At 32.3% G+C, this 21,674-nt stretch overlaps 2 protein-coding genes across 2 annotated transcripts in view; both read left to right on the top strand.

Annotated features, from left to right (window-relative positions):
* LOC145324688 (very long chain fatty acid elongase AAEL008004-like) overlaps positions 1 to 21,674 on the top strand; it is a 199,798-nt gene that overhangs the window by 58,389 nt on the left and 119,735 nt on the right. The window lies entirely within an intron of this gene.
* Positions 11,975 to 17,922, top strand: LOC145324109 (uncharacterized). The gene is made up of 5 exons (XM_080166737.1): positions 11,975 to 12,702; positions 13,057 to 13,357; positions 15,132 to 15,313; positions 16,795 to 17,347; positions 17,564 to 17,922. The coding sequence occupies exons 1-5, from the start codon at positions 12,223 to 12,225 to the stop codon at positions 17,920 to 17,922; spliced, it is 1,875 nt and encodes a 624-aa protein (XP_080022863.1). The 5' UTR covers positions 11,975 to 12,222.

Here is a 21,674-nt window from a genome sequence, read left to right as displayed (position 1 = left end):
GAGGGTAGCTGTCTAGCTCTAGACATTTGTTGAGAGCCCGGTAGTCGACAGCCAAACAGGTGCTCTCATCCTTCTTCTTGATGGGGACCACGGGACTGCTCCAGGCTGAGTTGGAGGGCTCAATCCCTCCTTCCTTCAGCCAGGTCTCCAACTGGCTTTCCAACTCAACCTCCTGCCGAGGGTTGAGATCGCGAAATTTCTGCCTGATCGGCTGGGTACCGGGCTTCAAGTGGAGCTGCAATTCCACGACGTCAGTGCAGCCTGGGGTACTCAGCTACTCAGCTGTCCGTCAAAGGGGGGCACAATGGTGCAATATCATTGGTGTCCTGGGGGCTCGTGCCCAGCAACACACTCTCAGGGGGACCAGCTACTTAGCTGTCTGTCTCAGGGGTCTGGCCTTACTTGTGTCCTGGAGCTTCCCAGCCACACATTGCCAATTCTCAGGGGGGAGACCAGCTACTCAGCACTCTGTCTCATAGGGGGACCAGCTACGCAGCTGTCTGTTTCGTAGGTCTGGCCTTGGTGTCCTGGGGCTTGTTCCCAGCGACACATGCCAAATTAGACCTGTTTTTAGCTGTATGGGCTAATATGTCCAGTCACCGCGGTCGTGCCTCTATCGCAGCTACCGAGCGGTGTGGAAAACGCTGTCCAAAACTGGTGCGTTTAGCAGACAAAACTGCCTGCAGCAGGCAAAAATACCTGCGTGGTGCGTTCAAATGATGGAAAAGTTGCCTAAAAAAGGCCGTCTCTCTTGTCAGTTGGCTTCTTGAAGTCTTGTTGGATGTCAGTTGACTGTCCCCTTACTTGCCAAAGGGTCCAATCTCTCGGCCAGGAGTGCTTCTCAGGTTGTCAGTTGACTGTCCCCTTACATGCAAAAGGGTCCAATCTCTCGGCCAGAGATAGAATCGGCTATTTTAGCAGGGCTCGATTGAAATACGCTGACACCAAATTGTGGTAGAGTGAAGCGGTTCAACCCTACTGAGCGAGTCCAGTCAAAAGAGCCCCTAGCCTTAACCCTTACAGATCAAGGGGGGGTCATATTGACCCCCCCCTCTAGTTTTTTTAACGTCATTTTTTTTGTAGGTAAGATGGAGAGCTGTGACTTCATGACTTTTTAAGTTTAGTAATTATGTGTCGGCAGGAGTTGATTTTATTAGGATATCTGGTCTGTGTCGGTCGTGGTGCCCGGTCAAAGTTGGTTGGGTAGCACCAAAATTTAAAAAAATCTTAATTTCTACATTATGACTTTTGTGTATAAGGTAGAAACCTAAAAATTTTTTAGCGAATACTGAGATATCAATGACCTTATGAGAAAAGTGGTGTTATGACCGTTTGACCGCACCCTGACCGACTTTATGACCGATTTTTGTCCGGCTTTTACTACAGACATATATTATGAATATTGTGGCTTCTATTACAGCTAGAGACCTATACATTTTTTTAATGAATTCTTGAGCAACAATAAACAGATAAAAATATTAATTGGCGCCGCCAACCGCCGTTTTACCGCCGTAACCGCCGAAAATGGCGGTTTCCGTTATTTGCCGTTTTTCGGCGATGATCAGAAAAAGTAATTTTTTTGTTATGAAAATAAAAGTTCGTCCTAAAATTTGATCATCCTAGCAGCAAAATTGGCCGCTCTACAGCTGTTTTAAAATTTAGCGGCTGGCTGCTAAAAAGCGGCTAAGGAGCGGCCTGACTGCTATGACTAGAAAAAGTAATTTTCTCTAAAAATACACATGAACCACCAGAAAATTTTTCTTTATCTGTAAAAGAAGCCAAGATAGAGGGGGGGGGTCAATATGACCCCCCCCCCCGATCTATTAAGGTGGGAATAGGGGCCCGATCTGTAAGGGTTAAGGATTCTATCAATAAAGTACTACAAGTAGTTAAAGTTTGAATGTTTTATTTGAACTGAGTATACACAACAAATTAATGGCTTTACACACAAACAGATTACAATATTGGGTTAGGTAGAAAATGGGTGTGGAGAAGATGGGGGGCTGCAGCCAGGTGAATAGCAGATGGGCAGGCCCCGGTAGGGGGTAAGGTAGACGTCCCCCGGAAAAGGGTAGGTTACTGGAACATGCAGGGGGGAGGGGCAACTCCCTCCCCATATCGGCAGGTGATAACTTTGACCGCTTTCTCTGACGGTCAAACAATGGAAGAATGGGTTGGCTAGAAATGTGATTAGGAGGGGATTAAACATCTGGGTGTTATCAGCAGTCCCGGAGCATAGCATGCTCTAGGAAGTGACATTCTGTCTGTCCAACTACCACATAATCACTACTATCTATAATACAAAGTAGAATGATGTATTTCTGTCCGTCTGTCCCTTAAGATCTAAGTAACAACTGAACCGATCGGATTCTACTCTTCAGGGTTTTTACCTTTTGGTCCTGTGGTGGTTTTAAGCTATTTTCTTGTTACACGTTATCGTAAAACGTTGGGGACTAGTGTAATAAACAGTCCATTGTTCACCTCTAACTCTTCTAGTTCCCAAAGTTTTATAATAACGTTTTCCTTTTTGTTTGCTTAACATCTTTGGGGACTTTTACTGAATTTTAATTGGTTAGTTTATTTAGTATAGTGTCGAAACTTTTCAACCACTGATGGCAAATTACAGTAAGGGTATTTTTGGGAATGTACATCAATTTATCAGCTATTGTCTTAACCCTTACAGATCGGGCCCCTATTCCCACCTTTAGATTAGATTAGATTTATTATTCTTGGGTGTACATACATAGAAAAAAAAACTACAATAATAAATGAATTAAATGAATATTATATACATTTATATATACAGAAAAATTTTATTGATATGGTTAATTTATAAAAATATTTTCTTCCCAAATGGCAGTTTCCTAAAAAATAGGAGTATGCAGTAATGTGTATACACACATTGTTTTCATACAGGCCATATAAATAAGACAAAAAAATAGAAAAAAAAGATAATAAGCAATAAATGAAATCATATTGGAGAGGAAAGAATGATAATAGGAAGGATTGATTAGGGCATACAAGTCTCACACCATTATTGTTATAATAGAAATTTAAAAAATTTTAAACAAATAAATTTTGATTAATTTATCAGATTTCAAACAATATTGAAAAGAAATATAAATTTATCTACATTCTTGACATAATGGGTTGTTACACACTAGAATTAAGCTTGATAACAAAGATTCTTTTAGATTTTTAATAAATTTTTTTCTTGGTTGATTGTGGGTTAATAAATCATTATTACAATGGTTATTCCATAATTCTTGAAAATGATACTTAGGAAATCTTTCAATAGATTTAAACTTCGGCTTTTTAACATCAAACATATTTGAGTTTCTAAGATTTCTGGTATGTAATTGGTTACGGCGAAGCCATGTACCTTGAAAGGAACTTGGTAGCTTACTGTTTATAAAATCATACATAAATAATAATTTCAAATAATTAGCTGATTCATGTAAAGGAAGGACATTCATTTTTTTAAATAAAGGCATTGTGTGTGAGATGTGTTTCTTACTAAAAACAATTCTTATTGCCTTTTTTTGCAATTTAATTAAGGGTTCCATAGTAGATTTAAGACCACAACTCCAGGCAGGTAAACAGTAAAGTAAATGACTATTTATAAGGGAATGAAAAAGCATTTTTTTGCTATCTAAATTCAGTATATGTTTAGCTCTATTTATAAGAAATAAGGAACTAGAAATTTTTTTACGTAAATGTTCTACATGATATTTAAAATTTAAAGAAGGATCTATAAATACACCTAGGAATTTAATTGCAGGAATATTGCTACTTGAATTGACATAATTTAAGATTTTTGTTTTCTCAGGATAAAACTCATTTTCATTGTTAAAGTTTAGCTTAATATTAAGAGCATTCCAATCAATAGTATTTTCGTTTTTATTAAATATCATAATTTTAGTTTTATCAGGATTTAAGCTCATTTGATTACTCCTAAACCAATCAGATATCTTTTTAAGTTCATTGTTTAATTTCAGTTTTATCTCTGTAAAGTTTTTACCAGAAATTAAAAAATTACTGTCATCAGCAAATAATAGGGTAAATAAATCAGTACAGTTTTTAAGATCATTTATGTAGATTAAAAATAGAATTGGTCCTAAAATAGAGCCCTGTGGGACGCCTCTATCTATTTTCAGCTTTGTTGAGTCAGTGTTGTTTACATGTACAAATTGCTGTCTATTACTTAAATAATTTTTAAACCATTCAAGTTCAATGCCATTAATGCCAATTTTTGACAACTTTTTAATTAAAATATGGTGTGGAATTGTATCAAAACATTTTGCAAGATCACAGAAGACTCCAATTACAGTTTTATTATCGTTTTTTGCTTCGGCTATGTAATTTAAGAGGTGTACCACAGGGTGTATTGTAGACTTTTTGATTGAAATCCATACTGATGTTCAAAAATGATATTATTACTAATCAAATAACAAGAAAGTTGTTGATAAATTACTTTTTCTAAAACTTTTGAGAAAATAGCTAATAAACTTATTGGCCTATAGTTTGATGGATCAGCTTTTTCATTAGAATTATTCCCTTCTAACTTAAAAATAGGTATAACTTTTGCGATTTTTAATTCAGAAGGTATTTTTCCAGTTAAAATAGTTTGGTTAATGACATGAGAGAGAGGAAGAGCAATAACAGAAATTATTTTCTTTAAAAAAGAATTTGACAGGCCAAAAATGTCTATACTTTGTTTATTTCCCATTTTTTTAACAATATCTATAACTATATTTGGGTTTATTGTATGCATTTTAAAACTGGAATTATAATTAGGTATATAGCTACACGGATCAATGTTAGAAGGATTTATTTTAGATGATATCTTGCTTGCTACAGAAGTGAAGTGTTCATTCAATTTCTCAGAAATTTCTGCATTATCCAAATATATAGAATCATTAAACTTCAATTCATTGATACATGTTGCTTTATCTTTTGTTTTTCGGATTGCATCTCTAATAATATCCCAAGTTTTCCTCAAGTCAGATTTACATTTTTTTAGCTCATTACAATAATACAATTTTTTAGCTGTTTTTATTATAGACATTTCTATATCTATTATACATCCTAATATTTTCAGCAGTTGGTTCATTAATACTTAACGTTGACAATTAAAATTTTTTATCTCTACATCTCATTAAACCATCAGTCATAAATTTTTCAATTTTATGTATGTTCTTATTAATTCTTATCTTTTGTAAAGGAAAAGAAAGTTCATAAAATTCATTAAAAAGCTCATAAAATTTATTAAAGCAATGTTGGGGTTCCATACTGTTAGTTACATTTTCCCAATTAACATTTCTTAATAGATTGATAAACTCAGTAATTTTTTCTTCATTAATATTTCTTGTAAAAATAAAAGATTCTTTATTTGCTTTATATGAATAAGGTGTTATTGTGAAAGTTGGAAAATGATCAGATATATCATTTAATAAAATTCCTGAATGAAAACTATTATCTTTTGCGTTAGTAAAAATTTGGTCAATACATGTTGCTGTTGTCCTAGAAATTCTTGTTGGTCTTGTTATCAAAGATAAAAAACCATTTGCAATGCAATTTTCAAGAAAATCATTTGTTTTTTCATGACAATAGTATTTTAAGATATCAAAATTAGAATCTGTGAAAATGTAAGAGGCACATTTAAAAGACATTAATTTACTTTGTAGGTTAGAAAAATTATCAATAAAAAAATCCATTTGTTGAGATTCTGTAAATCCAATTTTAGTAGTATTAGGCCGGTAGACATTACTTAAAACAAATTTCTCTCTGTTATATTCAAGTTGAATTGTGAGTGACTCAAATAAACCTTCTTCAAATGTTGACAATTCATTCAATATTTTGAATTTTAGATTTTTATGAATATAATAGGCTATCCCGCCGCCCCCTTTATTCTTTCTACACTTATAGATAAAGATATAATCATCAATTTTAAAAATATCTTGGTCATAGATAGTCCAGACTTCTTGCAATGATATTACATCTATTATGACTTTATTTTCTTTTAAATAATCTATATATTCTTTAAGCTGAATAAATTTACTATTGAGAATTTGTATGTTCCAAGAGAGAAATTTTAATGTTTTAAATTGTTTACATTTTTCAATAAATTGTTTGTTATTAAAATATGCACATGATAAATCAATTTCATAATATGGATTTTCATAATTATTACCATTTAATGTAGAATCTTTATATCTAGATAAGAAATCATATTCAATATTATTTAAAATCTGACAGATACTGCCCACCCTATCGAAAATTAGTACATAAATATAGTGTGAGACATATACATAAAAGGTATAATGAAGAAAGGAAGTTGGGGCTGTAAGGGGAAAATAGGGAGAAGTTTTTAATGAATGAAAGATATGGAAATTGGGTATAATTTAACATATAAACAAAGATCACTAACAAGGGTATAAAATTATATTTACATGAAGCAATTTTTAGTTGCGAAGCTACTCTATAATTAAAATATTGTAAAATATAATGTAAGAGGATAAAACTTAATCAAAGAATTACATATAATAGAATAATAATGTTTATCTCTTAACAATATTTCTCAATTATTTGATTGGGTGTGATTTCAAACATTTTTACTTTAAATACTTTCTCAGATTGAATCAATTTTTGCATGACAGCATAACGGCGTTTAGTAAGATCAGCAGCAATACGATAGCTTTTTGTGCCTTTTTCACTATCAATTTTACGAACCTTCGCAAAATTTTTGTTGGCAAGATCGGTCATATTGACCCCCCCCCCCCTATATCTCGACTTCTGTTACAGATAAAGACGTAAAATTTTTTTCTGGTGGTTCATGTGTATTTTTAGAGAAAATTACTTTTTCTAGTCATAGCGGTCAGGCCGCTCATTAGCCGCTTTTAGCAGCTAGGATGACCAAATTTTAGGACGAACTTTTATTTTTCATAACAAAAAAATTACTTTTCCTGATCATCGCCAAAAAACGGCAAATAACGGAAACCGCCATTTTCGGCGGTTACGGCGGTAAAACGGCAGTTGGCGGCGCCAATTAATATTTTTATCTGTTTATCATTGGTCAAGGATTTACCAAAAAAAAATTATTGGTCTCTAGCTGTAATAGAAGCCACGATATTCATGATATATGTCTGTAGTAAAAGCCGGACAAAAATCGGTCATAAAGTCGGTCAGGGTGCGGTCAAACGGTCATAACACCACTTTTCTCATAAGGTCATTGATATCTCAGTATTCACCAAAAAATTTTTAGGTTTCTACCTTATACACAAAAGTCATAATGTAGAAATTAAGATTTATTTAGAATTTTTTTTTATTTTAGTGCTACCCAACCGACTTTGACCGGACACCAAGACCGACACAGACCAGATATCCTAATAAAATCAACTCTTGCCGACGTAAAATTACTAAATTTAAAAAGTCATGAAGTCACAACTCTCTATCTTACCTACAAAAAAAATGACATTGAAAAACTAGAGGGGGGGGTCAATATGACCCCCCCCCCCGATCTGTAAGGGTTAAACCTATTAGATCCCTGGTGGCGATAAACTTGAATTAAAGTACCTAGAGGTTTTGGACCAGCTAAGAAGGTAATTTCAGTCCAATGTTCCCTACCTCCCTGGGTACAATCAAAGTTGTCTACAGGGAGGGAAAAATGGACGAAAATTAAATAAATTCTGTCTATAATAACATGAGAGAACAGAATGAGAAGGACAGTAGCACCATATAATTGTTATCAGAAAGTCTTAAATGTCCATTTAAAACATTTGACAAAGCTTTTTATGTTAAGAGTTATAACAACATAAATTGATAAGATACTTACAAAATGTTATTGCTTCTAAGCGACATTTTGTACAACAAGGATGACAACATCTATAAAAGCGAAGCACTGAAACGGTAGAACAAACGGACATTAACACTTATATAGTGTCAGAACTCAATAATCAGAATATAAATGTATAAGAGTTGAAGCAAAATCTTAAGTAAATTTGTAGAAAAACTGCTTTATACAGGATAATGTTTGAGGACATACTTACATTTTTAAGACTTAATCATAGAGTTGCTTCGCTTATAACATCATACTTTGTTGTCCCAGGAATCAATATACCAAAAATCAGATCAATTGGATGATTAGATCACATAAAAATTTGTTGTAAAAAAAGTAAAAAATCTACGTACATGTTTAAAATGGACGTACAGATATTTTGGTAATGATTATAAAGTTGCTACGCTTTCTAAATCGTACCTAACTACTAAACGAATCACCATGGAACATTTCAAATTGATAGGACAGTTCTAACATGCCTAAATCAACTAAAAAAGCTATCCGTTACGGACGTACGGACAGAACGACCCTAATTATAGAAAAGCTTCGCTTTTAAAAAGGGTTGGACAAACGGACATTAACACTTGTATAGTGTCAGAACTGAATAAACATAATATAAATGTATAAGAGTCAAAGCAAAATTGTAAGTAAATTTGTTGAAAAACAGCTTGATTCAGGATAATGTTTATGGACAGTAAACCAAAAATCAGATCAATTGGATGATTAGATCACATACAAATTTGTTGTTAAAAAAGTAAAAAAAATCAACATGTTTTAAATGGACGTACGGACATTTTGGTGATGATTATAGAGGTGCTACGCTTTCTAAATCGTACCTAACTAGTGAAGAAATCACCATGCAAAATTTAAAATCATGGACAGAATGACGGACAGGCAGAAAAGTGAATTGTAGAGTAACATCGCATTTATTCTTTCTTAGTTAGTATTTGTATCCAGAGAGGGAGGAGACAATTGACTGCTTATTACAATAGTACACAAAGTTTTACAACAATGTTTTCTTATTCATTGGCTTTGGGGATTTTTAATGAATTTTGATTGGTTGATTAAATGGTGTTTATAAACATTGGAACCACTAATTTTAATCTACAGAAGGGGTTATTTAGTGCGTCATCATTATGGATGTGCTTTAATTTATCGGCCATTGTCTTATCTCTTTAGATCCTTGACATGTTTCATAATTTCAATTGTTAGCTTTGCTTAAGTGAAAGCTTTTCATTACATTTAAGTTTTAAGTCTTAAGTATGTATTATAACGTACTAGCGGCTATGCCCCTAGAGGCCTCTAGGGGCACTTGAGGAGGGGAGAGCCGAATTTGATAACCCAATTTTTTGTTTTGAATTTTATTTTATTTTTTTGGGGGGGGTATTTTTCATTTTTTGCGGGGGTTTGGGGTGTCCAAGCCCCAAGAAAATAGTTATAAACCTTCCCAGGACCTATGAGAAGCTACCCTGTTAAGGAGAACCTGATCGGTTCAGTGGTTAGCAAGATCCTTTGATACAAACAAACACACAGACACACAAACATCCTGTTACTTTAGTATAAGGATAAGACAGGCCAAAGTTAAACTTTATCTGAGAGTGATAGGACAATGGCAGATTGGTTATCATACCTTTTTACATAAAAATGAAATGGTTTTGCAAGGATAATTAATATTCCATCGTCCTTTACCATTATCCCAAAGTTAATTAAATCTATAAGGCCTTTGAATCTAATTTATTAAACTATTTAAAATATATTTAAATCTATATTTACAGTTTTAAAGAATCCTGAGATAAGAATTACCTTTATATAAATTCAATCCACCTACAATGAAAGCCAAAATAGACAGGCAAAATTTTTGGATTCTATTTTGTACTTCAGTTTGAATTTTCATTGGTTTGAAATAAATGCACATTTAAAATAACCTTTGTCGAAGAAAAGATAAATATTCCATATACTTTTTAGGCTAATTATTATTGCTGAGAGAAAAGAAAAAATAAGTATTTCTTCTGTTGATTTTTTTGGTATCTGTGCATATAAAAGGAAATGATTCAAGTTTCGCCTCTATTGAAAGTGGAATCTTATATTCTAAAAATCGTATCGGCGTTAAAGATATCTTCACCTAGAGAGGCAAAAGTGGAATCTTACATTTCAAAAATCGTATCGGCGTTGAAGATATCTTCACCAAGAGAGGCAAAAGTCGAATCTTAAATTTCAAAAATCGTATCAGCGTTGAAGATATCTTCACCAAGAGAGGTGAAAGTGGAAGGGTAGATTACAGTTTTAGAGGGTCCAAACCATAATCATAGGTTATATTTCTGCTTCTATAAAAATGGATTCAACTCCCTAACTGTAAAAGATGCTCATAACAATGGAGAAAATTATTTTGATACTGATATCCAAAAAAAGTTTTAAAATTGGACCAAAAGCACCAAACATATGGGGAAATAAGTAAAGCATATAAAAATAGCCAAATTCTGCTTAAAGGTAGTCTGACCGTCATGGTTTTTTCCTTTAGGAAATTTAATTTTGAAATCTATAAATAAAAAAAAATTGGGAAATTGGACCATGATCACCAAATGAGAAAAATGTGAAAAATACAAAAATAGCATAAAACCTGCTTAAAGGCAGTCCGACCGTCATAGTTGTTTTCTTTAAACAACAGGAAATCTAATTTTGATATTTACAACTGAATAAATTTTGGAAATCAGACCATCAACACCAAAAATATGGAGAAAAATGTGAAAAATACAAAAATTGCCTAAAACCTGCTAAAAAGCCGTCCAACCGCCATTGAAGTCTTATAGTTAATTGTGCTCCTTAATAATGGGATTGTTAAAGGATACCTGCAAGAAATACCACGCTTTAACTGCTGAAAGACTGCCACAAGTAGACCCAATACCCCAAATTTAAAGCCTTCAGCTTCAATAACAAAAAAGTTCTAGGCGTTTTAAAATAGCATTTTATGTACAATGAAAATTTTGAAAAGTTTCCAATGCTCATAAAAGAAAAAAACAATATTATATTACGTCGCCTAGACACAAAATTATAAGCTTATCTTTGTCAGAAACTTAGATTTCCGGTAACTGATTACATTTTTACAATAAAAACACCACATTTTGGTGTCAAAATCTATGAAAAAAATTTGATTTATATTGCATTTGTAAACAAAAATCGTAACAGAAACAAAGGGAGAAACTAATACAAGCTCAGCTGTGATTGGTTGCTTAGCTGATTCAGCCTTCTGATTGGCTACAATACACTCGGTACAACGCAAGTTAAACCTAATTTTTTTTTAATGATTTAGACTATAAAAATAAAAAAAGGGTAATTTTATTGTAAAAATATAATTAGTTACTGGCAACCTAAATTTATGAAAAAAATAAGCTTATAATTTTGTTTCTAGGCAACGTAGTTTAATTTAGAAATTTCTAATATTAGCATTGAAATTCTTTCAAAATTTCTATTGTACATAAAATGTCATTTTATAATGCCTAGAACTTTTTTGTTATAGAAGCTGAAGGCTTCACATTTGGGGTAATGGGTCTACTTGTGGCAGTCTTTAAGCAGTTAAAGCGTGGTATTTCTTGCAGGCGTCCTTTAACAAAAATTGTTAGCCCTATATCTTTTATAGGAGCCAAGAAAATCATGTTTCCCCCAAACTAAGGTGGACAGACAGACATTTCAAATTATAGAGTAGCTTTGCTACAAAAAATGTATGAATTATCTCTTTACTATGATAAGTAAGAAAATTATATGACTGTTTTAGTCTTGTTATAGAACATTGACAAACTAGCGGCTTCAACATAATTTTTCAATTCTGGGGAGTCTGGGGTGTCCCACATCCCAAGAAAATAGCTCAAAACCATCACAGGAACAAGGTATATGTCCTAAAGGGTAGAGCCCAATTGATATAGTGGTTACTGAGATCTTAAGCTTTAGACAGAAAGACGGACAGAAAGACAGACAGACATGGTTCTACTTTGTATTATAGTTATGCTATTTAAAAAAGATATTTTCTGTTTTTTATTGGTGCTTTGGTTTTTAAACCCTTACGTTTTTACAAATCAGATGAATTTGAACATTTATCATATCTAATTGCATTGGTCTCCATCCTTCCTCAAAAATTTTGGACTGCATCAGTTTATATCCTCAGTTTCATCAATTAACCTAAATATATGAAATTGCTATATCACAGCCTCTTGTCAATTGCTATGATTTTTATGTATTATTTTTCTTACTGCGCCTTTTGCCTTTAGCCTCAACATCAAACAATACAAAGCTTTCATCACAAGCAAAATAATTAAATCTTATAAATTTGGAAAACTCTAAAAATGAATTGAATGCATATTTTTTTCGAAAATGTTATCAAAATGTAATTGAAAATGTCAACAAAAGAAGGTGGGTCTATTAAAAGTAGCACAAAACCATCAATTGAGGAACATGACACAAATTTAAACTCCAGTTTTTGCAAACATGACAAGAAAAGGGAATCATCCTTAGTAAGAGAAGTACTTGAGGTAAAACATGGTCCAGATGAAATGTTTAGACTTTCAGATGATTGTAAAAGCATTGAAGGTACAAATAGATCAAGCCTTGGGAATATTCCAAATGATGAAATAGTTTCCCTTGAAAATTCTGTGAAACAAAAAACAATGAAAGATATGGAGATATTTGTTGATGACATAATAATTGACCATAATGTATCATCTGATTCTGTACATGAAACCAAAATAGAAGATGATTTTGTAACACACAGAAGAGGAGGTCAATCAGACAAAGCATGTCAAACAAAAAATGAAATTGATGATGTAGATAGTATTGAAATCCTGGGTGAAACACAAAACGAAGAAAGTATTGATATGGTAGGTTTTTCAATGTGAACAAATCCATAAAATGTTATAATCCTGAATACCAATTCCTTACATCTTAATTTTAAGCCTGCTCATATTGTTTGTAATGTTGTCATTTTTGTGGAGATCTTGAAACTAATTATTATAATTCATTTCCTGAGTAATAACATCTCACATCTTTTTAATGCCCTGCATCATTACAGTTCTAATTTAATTGTAAAAGAGGTTTTTTGCTTTGAACATCTAATAATCCAGCAGTAAATACATTAATCACTATAATGATTTGAGACAATAACTATCACATCAACAGATTTACCTATAAGTAACAATTAAATATAAATATAATGTAAACCATTTTTTCTTTAGGATGTGTTGATTTTAATTGATGAATTTCCTAAACAAAGAAAAGCTAAAGATAAGAATGAAAAGAATGTTGAGCCATGTGCTTTTCATTTGTTTCTTTTAACCATGCTGTTAAATCTTGCTGCAAGAATGGATCAATTTTATCACTTTTGTCTAATGATAATCAAATACCTGGTAAAATATGGAAAATCTTTGCTAAAACTGTGGTTAAGTGTAATTCTTCCCCTACTTGATATTGGATTTGACATTCGATTCACTGTAAATTGTTTTAAAGATGATGATTTGAAATATGGATATGTTTCAGGTTTCTTTGTTTTAGAACTTCACGTGTAATGGATACTCCAATAGCTAAGGATATTAGGTTAAGTAACATCCATCAGACAACAACCCTTAGATCTTCCTAGCAGTTAAACTTTTAATTTAGATTTTGCTTTTAACTAATGAATAGTTACTTTACAAATTAATGAAATAAGGAACATTTTTCTCTTTATAAGATAAAATCAGCTCTTTTATCATCAATATTTGATTCAATTTAACTATCTCTCTAATTCTAACTTCAAATGAAGTTTGTGAAATAAAAATTATGGAACATTTCTTTATCTACAGTCTTATTATAGTATCAAACAATTACTTTTTAAGTAAAATAGGCCCTAAAAACTAAGGTCAATCAAAAACAGTCAGCCAATTTTCAGACCTTAATTGGTGGGAGTCAGTCAATGTCAAACTTTGCTTCCTTCACCCTTTTATTTAAACTAATTTCAAATGGCTGTAATTTTCTTTTTTTATAAGCTAGACCAGGGGCGTCCAAGCTTTTTATTTTGGGGGGGGTAACATTTTTTTATGGGGGGGGTAAAATGGCGCGCGAAGCGCCCCGCAAATTTTTTTTACCCCCCCCAAAATTTTTACCCCGGGGGTAAAATTTGGTTGGGGGGGGGGGTAATTACCCCCCCTGAAATCTGTTGGCGGGGGTAAAATTTGTTTACCCCCCCCAAAATTTACCCCTGGGGTAAAATTTTTTGGGGGGGGTAAGTTAAATTTTATCAAAAATTTAGTATTAAAAATGCGCGCGAAGCGCGCAAAAATTTTTTTTGTTAGAGATTTTCTATTTTGGGGGGGGTATTTACCCCCCCCAAATTGTTCTGGGGGGGTAAATTTTAAATGGGGGGGGTAAAATGAAAAAATTTTTTAGGGTGCCTACGGCCTACAGCATGTCATGTCATGTCATATAAAGTCGGTTATAGCCCTCTTCCTTTCAAAAACAAAAAATGAGAACAAACCCAAGGCATTCAATGCTCTCCCACTCACATCTAATTTTAAAGAGTTGAATGAAATGTTTATGCTATAGAAAAAAAAATTATAATGCTATTTAAGGAATACAATTTGTTTTGGAAGGAAATTTCTTTGAGCTTTTGTGTCGCGCACTATCGAAAAGTCCTGACTTATTCCTTATCAAAAATCCCTTCGACAACATTTCTTCCGAAGTTTTTCTTGAGGACAGCATTTGTGGCGAGATGCGCATTGTTTCTTGTGATGCGGGTTTCCATTGTTGACTAAGGAATGTGTGGACTGAATGTTGTGTGCCATGGAATTTGTGTCTGAATGGCTAAACACTCAGCTGTAAGCCCATCCTGCTTGCATGAGATGTGACATGATGATTTATCCTTTGCGTGCTGTATATAGGGTAATTTGCTTATGTAATGTGTTCAATATGCATTATTTATGTAATTGACTTTGTATTCGTTTTATTGATTATGATTGATTATTATGTTAATCTGCATTATCATCTAATTCTTTTATATTTTATTTAGATGTACAGTTTTCAACTCCAAATAAAGAGTTTAGTTTTCTTTCTGACTTCTTTCCTCATCGGACGGCGTGTATTGGATCGATTGTCTGTCGCATGTTAACAGAACCAAGATATCTTGTTAATCTGTGCTTTAACACAATTTTTTTACCAACTGAATAGATAGGAATTCTGGTTGATGTGTTTCTATCCAGGTTTTAAGTTAAAAAATTTATGTTCATCAAGTTCTTTAAATTGTTTTATTTGTAATTTTCTAAAACAAAGAAATATACAGTTGGTATCCTGCTATTACCAATCATCTTCTCAATTTTGAAGACAATTACTGATTCATCCAAAAGAAGAAAACCAATGATATATGTAGAATCATTTCTAAACCCAATTTTGGTTCCAGTCTATGGATTATGGTCATTTTGCTCTCCTAGTCCAAAAATAACTGAGAAGCTTTGGCATTTGAAGGTTATTCTTTTAATATTAGCATTTAGACTTATTGGACTACTGCTTGAAATCTAGAACTGCCTTTTAAAGCTATAAGAGATATCAAACTGAAATTTAAGTTGCACTAAAATATTGATAAACTTGGATATATTTAAATCTTGATAAAGATAAGTAAGAACTAAGAAATAAATTACATATTTACTAAATTTACAACAAGTAAAAATTAATTTTGAATGTAGAATCTTATTTAAATTAATCTGTACAAATATGGATTTAATCATCTCAATCTCCTAAAAGTAAAGCTATTTTAGATAAGCGAGGCCCAAGAATGGACTCTTTACAAAACATATTACTGAATACTCCATGTATATTGGAATTAAGAACTTTTCAATTTAAGTGATGATTGATTATATTAAAGTTTATACAAACAAAGATGACAACAGCCTTAAGTAGCGAAGCTCAAAAATTATGGATGGTCATCTAGAAAGAACTATAGAGCCATGTAATACAAAATAATTTTTTTTTCATGATTTATAATGTTCAAATCTAGGGATGGATCTAGCACCACAACCAATTAGTAAATCTTAATGAAACTTTTTGGAAATATGTAAAAAGTAAACTTATTCAATCCCTGAAAATTTCAGCTGTTATCTTGACTAGAAGTTGAGAAAGACCTTACACACTTTAAAACTAGAAATTGATCTAGCACCCAAACCAATAAGCAAATCTCAATGAAACTCTATAGAACTGCGCAGAATTTGAATATATATCTATAATACAAAGTAGAACGATGTCTGTCCGTCTTTCTGTCCGTCTTTCTGTCCTTCTGTCCGTCTGAAGCTTAAGATCTCAGTAACCACTGAACCGATTGGGCTCTACTCTTCAGGGAATATACCTACTGGTCCTGTGACGGTTTTAAGCTATTTTCTTGGGGGGTGGGACAAAGGCTAGGGGCGACGCCGCTAGTATTAATATAATCCCTTAAAATTTTAGACTTCTATCTTGAATAAATTGAGAAAATCATGAAAACTTAAAAATATAGGAATCGATCTAGCACCCCAAGTTATTGACATATTTTAATGAAACTTGGTGAAAATATAAATAATCAGAACTTATTCAATCCTAGAAAATTTCAGGCGTCTATCTTGAAAAAGAGCCGAGAAAATCACGTTTCCCCAAAAAAGTTTCAGACGGACATTTCAAATTATAGAGTAGCTTCGCTACTAAGTATAATAATGATAAGGAAACTGAGGGGTAGTTAAATGATAGGGAGCGGCAGACACAATGGACAGATTCACTTAGCCACACATAAACAAGGAAAAAATTATTTCAGAGGAGCACAGATACTCTATCAATTAGTCTGTCCTGCTACAGTACCACTGTTATTGAAATAAAATACATACCAAAATTATGACCACTAGACATCTCCTAAATAACTCAATTTGTGTGTATGTATTTTGGCTTTGATACTTTTAGATGGTGTCATCTTTGTTTATATTAAGATATGTGAGATTTCTGGCGAGGCTATGTTTCAACTTCATTTACAACTATATGTATTGCTCAGTGATGGATTTGGAGATAATGATAGTGATACAGACAAGATTTTACGAATATGTAGCATCGGTACCTCTTTCTTGTCTCTGATGTATGGGATGGCCAATTACAACCTTTATCAGTTATATCAGAAAGAAATTGAGTTGAGCAAAGTATTTAAATTTCTTCTAGCAAATTTGATATGCCAAATGGTTATTATGTTACTACCACTTAGTAATGTTTGCTTGTTTTCAATTGCATTCTTAAACCATAAAGCTAAGACATTTAATAGCACAGAGGAAATAGAATTATTTGAGAACATTTCTGCAACTTATTCAAACAACCACACTAGAGAAAACATAGAGTTTAACCAAGAAGAAGTTATGGTAATATCTTTCTGTTACATCTTCTTCAATCTCTCTGTTCCAATTCTTACTATATCATGGTATTTTAAACATAAGAAAACATTAAGAAACATTATTGATCTTAACAACATTGCAAATCCTATGAACTTTGCCTACCGTGAAAATAGAAACAATCTAAATAAGTTGAGAATGATAAGTATTAGAGCTCAATATTTTTATAGTGTCATGTTAATATTTGTTTCTGTTAGTTTATTATTGCTGAAAAAAAAAGAATGCAATGGAAGCTATAAACTTTGTAAAGTCTTAGAGGATAAAATGTTTAGATTTGGAATATTTCAGTCTTTATGCTTCATCATTGGATTAATTGGACTAGTTTTGTCTGTGGTTGAGGCATGTGGTCGGAAATATGGTATGAAATGTTATGAAAATTTGATAAAGTCTGCATACATTATTGGAGATGAGCTCCAATGGGATGAAACTGAGAGCAACAATAATGATGAACTTGAGGCCTCAAGAGATGGAGTCAATAATGATGAGGATAACAATGCATTGATTCAAACTTTGTCCACTGAAGCCACAAATGAAATTGATGAAGATGTAGAAATGCAACCCTTAACTAGTATTGGAGACACTGAAAACATGCCCACCAGGGTAGAAGTAGAGGTTGAGGATAAACAAAGAAAAGAACCAACTGTGAAAATTCACATTGCTGTCACAGACAACCAAGAATGAGAAAAATTATATTTTAAAGTTAAATATCAAAAGATTAATTTGAAATGATTTAAATATTAAGAAAAGGAAGTATTACTTTAGCAAATAAAGAATTAATTGCAGCAGTGAAAATAACAATATTTGGAAGCAAGTGAAATTAAATCATATTTAATACTAAGCAAGTGTTTATTCAAATATCTTTTTTTTTAAATTGATAACCATGGGCAGATGATAAAAATGATAATTCTGTTTTTTTACATTTAAACAATTCGATGTTGACCCCTAACCCAAAACAACTTTAAGGGCATATACCCTAGAGGCTCAAAGTTAGGCCATTAGGTAACTTCTATATTAAAAAGAAATATTATTTGAATTTTTATGCTTTAAAAAGCACATTAAAATATTTGATTATTATAACCAATTTAGAAAAATAGTTTATTAGATGAAATGTTTCTAAAAAAACAAATATGTTCTATATGTGTAAGTAATCAATTGTTATGCTGTTAGGTTTATTCCGTCATATTTTATAGGTTTTTGATATTTTCAAGATATTTAAGAACTAGCTAGGTTTGTATAAGTGAGTATTGAAAAGTATTTTTATATTTGCGCCAAATCTTTAAAAGAAAAAAATCATGCAAAATCAAAACATTTTATTTCCTTATTTTATGATGTATTGAAACATGAAACAGTTATCTATAATACAAAGTAGCTTGATGTCTGTCCGTCTGTCCGTCTGTCCGTCTGTCTGTCTGTCCGTCTGTCTGTACGTCTGTACGTCTGTCTGTCTGTCCGTATGTCTGTCCGTCTGTCTGTCCGTCTGTCTGTCTGTCCCTTAAGATCTCGGTAACCACTGAACCGATCGGATTCTACTCTTTAGGGTATATACCTATTGGTCCTGTGGTGGTTTTAAGCTATTTTCTTGGGGGGTGAGACACCCCCAACCCCGCAAAAAACTAAAAAAAACCACCCCCCAAAATTTTTTTTTTTACATTTTTTGTAAAATCTTAGTAACTACTGAACAAATTGGGCTCCACCCTTCTGGGAATATACCTACTGGTCCTTTGGTGGTTTTAAGCTATTTTCTTGGGGGGTGGAACACCCCATCCCCCTAAAAATAAAAATATCCCAACTTCCAAAATTTTTATTTTTTTTACTTTTGTAAACAAAAACCAGTAATTGGGGTGGGGGAACCCCACTGCACCATGGGGCGAAGCCCCCATGAACCCCCCCCCCCTCCTCCCCCCCCAAAAAATTTTTTTAATATTTTTTTTTACAATTTTTAATTTTTGTGTATGCGAACAACCTAGGTTTAATTTGTACGAAATGAAATTTTAGTGCTCAAAACGCACAACCTGGGTTTAATTTTACCACAGAGTAATTTAACAAAGAATAATTTTTTTGAATATTTCTATATAGGAGGGTTGACTTCCCATTACTTCATAGGGCGAAGCCCCTAGAGGCTAGGGGCGAAGCCGCTAGTAAATACTAAATAGTATATTTTTGTAGTAAAGGCTAATTTTGAGGGATGATTAAACTAGCCATTAAAAAGATATTGATAATTCAGTACAAATTTTGCAAATGTTTTTGGTCAAAATCTTTTTATTATTTTTAAAACCCAATATTCCTAGAATCAAGTATAATTTTTAAGTATAAAATTTATAGGATTTTTAAGCGCTTAAAAGTTTCACTTTGTATTTTATCTTTTTGGATACTTTTTGTATGTTAGTAAAGCATATGTTATAAGTCACAAGGATAGTTCACTAGGGGGCTAAAAATTTTATTTTTTCGTTGTCAAAAAAAGGTTTGAGTAAATCTAAAATTTAATGGCAAAATAATATTCTTAAATTATTTTAAAAAAATTTTTTAAGTCGTTAATTTTTAGTAATATTTAATTAAATTTTGAGTGATTGATGTTTGATTTGAAAATGAAATAAAAGCTTTTTTGATAAATTAGTTTAGGTTTTTTATTAGGTATTTGAGACTGAATTAGAATAAAAAATACTTTTCATTTAGCATCTAAGGTTTGGAAGGTTTAGAAAACCCCTATATTTAGTAGCTGTTAATACATTTTGTATTACAATGGATCTGTCTGTTTGTTTTAGAGATTATCTACTCTTATTTGATCTTTTAATTTGCCTGTAATGCTCTGGAGGATACACAATTTGATTAGACGGAATAAATATGTTGATTATCAATTAATTGTCTGATATATTACTAGATTACTAGATTGGTCAATGATTAAGAAGACAATTTGCATTTTTAAAAAAATGAAAATGCGTCGTAGCGTTATTTTATGCCTGGTATAATCGTCTTGTCGATTTCAAACTTGGCATGGTGATTTCTGAAACAGTTAGGTTTATAAAAAGAGCTTTTCGACTCTATACTTGTATAAAGAAAGTCCGTGACAACAATTTTTACACAATATACCTATTTTTCCATCTAACTTTGTTAATAAAAATTCCAAGGATAACATCTCTATAATTAATCCTATAAGTACTTAGCCTATGTTTGCAATGGTTTGTTTGTCCGTTTGTTTTGTTGAGTTTCGCTTGTTAAATATGTTGTCATCCTTGTTTAATTATTATTATTAAGGGAGGAGACATAGAATTGAAAATAAGCTCTGGTTTGTAACGTTTCGGCTTGCTGTCGGGGAAATGGCGAATTTAAGTCTGGACTACACCGCGACATACTATACAAATGTTAACTACTGCTGCTTGGTCTGGCGCGTGACATTAATAGTACAAGTAGAGTGAATGTCTTGGCCCATAAACAGACGCAACTCTTTACTATACACAGGTAGGACTTCCATACAAAGGTTGTGCAATCAAAGGGTTGATTGTCTTTCGGCCGAATGGATGTTTTACACCGCAATTAAAAGACGCGGAGTATGTTTCAAGGTGCTTGGAGCACTCTAGATTCCATCAAATAAACACTGGGACTCAAAGTTTTACGTTTGCTCAAAAACTTTGGGTATCTTTAATGGATTTTGGTTGGTTGGATGTGTTTAAACTTTTTAACTCACACTTTCAGTCTGCAGAAGAGAAGAGGTAAATTTGTTTTTCATCATAGGGAATGTACATCAATTTATTGGCCATTGTTTTATCGGCCCTTATTATAAGTATAATGTTTTGGCAATTGTACAATTGCATAGTAATATAGAAAAGCGTTGCTTTTAAAATTTCAAATGATTTTGTGTGGGGGGCTTGACAAACTTGTTTTGATCTTAGTAGAAGATAATTAAGATTTCAAGATACATATATTAGAAGTTAAATATATTTATTGTGATATTTAATTAAAAGTAAAATATCTATCTATCTATCTATCTATCTATCTATCTATCTATCTATCTATCTATCTATCTATCTATCTATCTATCTATCTATCTATCTATCTATCTATCTATCTATCTATCTATCTATCTATCTATCTATCTACCTATCTCTCTATCTATCTATCTATCTATCTTTCTTTCTTTCTTTCTTTCTTTCTATCTAATCTATCTATATATCTAATCTATCTATATATCTTTCTATCTATCTATCTATCTATCTATCTATCTATCTATCTATCTATCTATCTATCTATCTATCTATCTAACTAACTATCTCTCTATCTCTCTATCTATCTATCTATCTATCTATCTATCTATCTATTTATCTATCTATCTATCTATCTATCTATCTATCTATCTTTCTATCTATCTATCTATCTATCTATCTATCTATCTATCTATCTATCTATCTATCTATCTATCTATCTATCTATCTATCTAT

The sequence above is a fragment of the Acartia tonsa genome, chromosome 7 (assembly GCF_053477335.1).
Source record: "Acartia tonsa isolate MP-2025a chromosome 7, ASM5347733v1, whole genome shotgun sequence".
Taxonomy (NCBI): domain Eukaryota; kingdom Metazoa; phylum Arthropoda; class Copepoda; order Calanoida; family Acartiidae; genus Acartia; species Acartia tonsa.
The sequence above is the reverse complement of the archived record's forward strand: the minus strand, read 5'-3'. Positions and strand labels throughout refer to the sequence as shown.

Excerpts from the sequence above, each read along its gene's own strand:
- LOC145324109 (XM_080166737.1), top strand. The coding sequence starts at position 12,223 with ATGTCAACAAAAGAAGGTGGGTCTATTAAAAGTAGCACAAAACCATCA. Across the intron at positions 12,703-13,056 it reads ACGAAGAAAGTATTGATATG|GATGTGTTGATTTTAATTGA; the intron begins GTAGGTTTTTCA and ends TTTTTTCTTTAG. Across the intron at positions 13,358-15,131 it reads GAAATATGGATATGTTTCAG|TTGGTATCCTGCTATTACCA; the intron begins GTTTCTTTGTTT and ends AGAAATATACAG.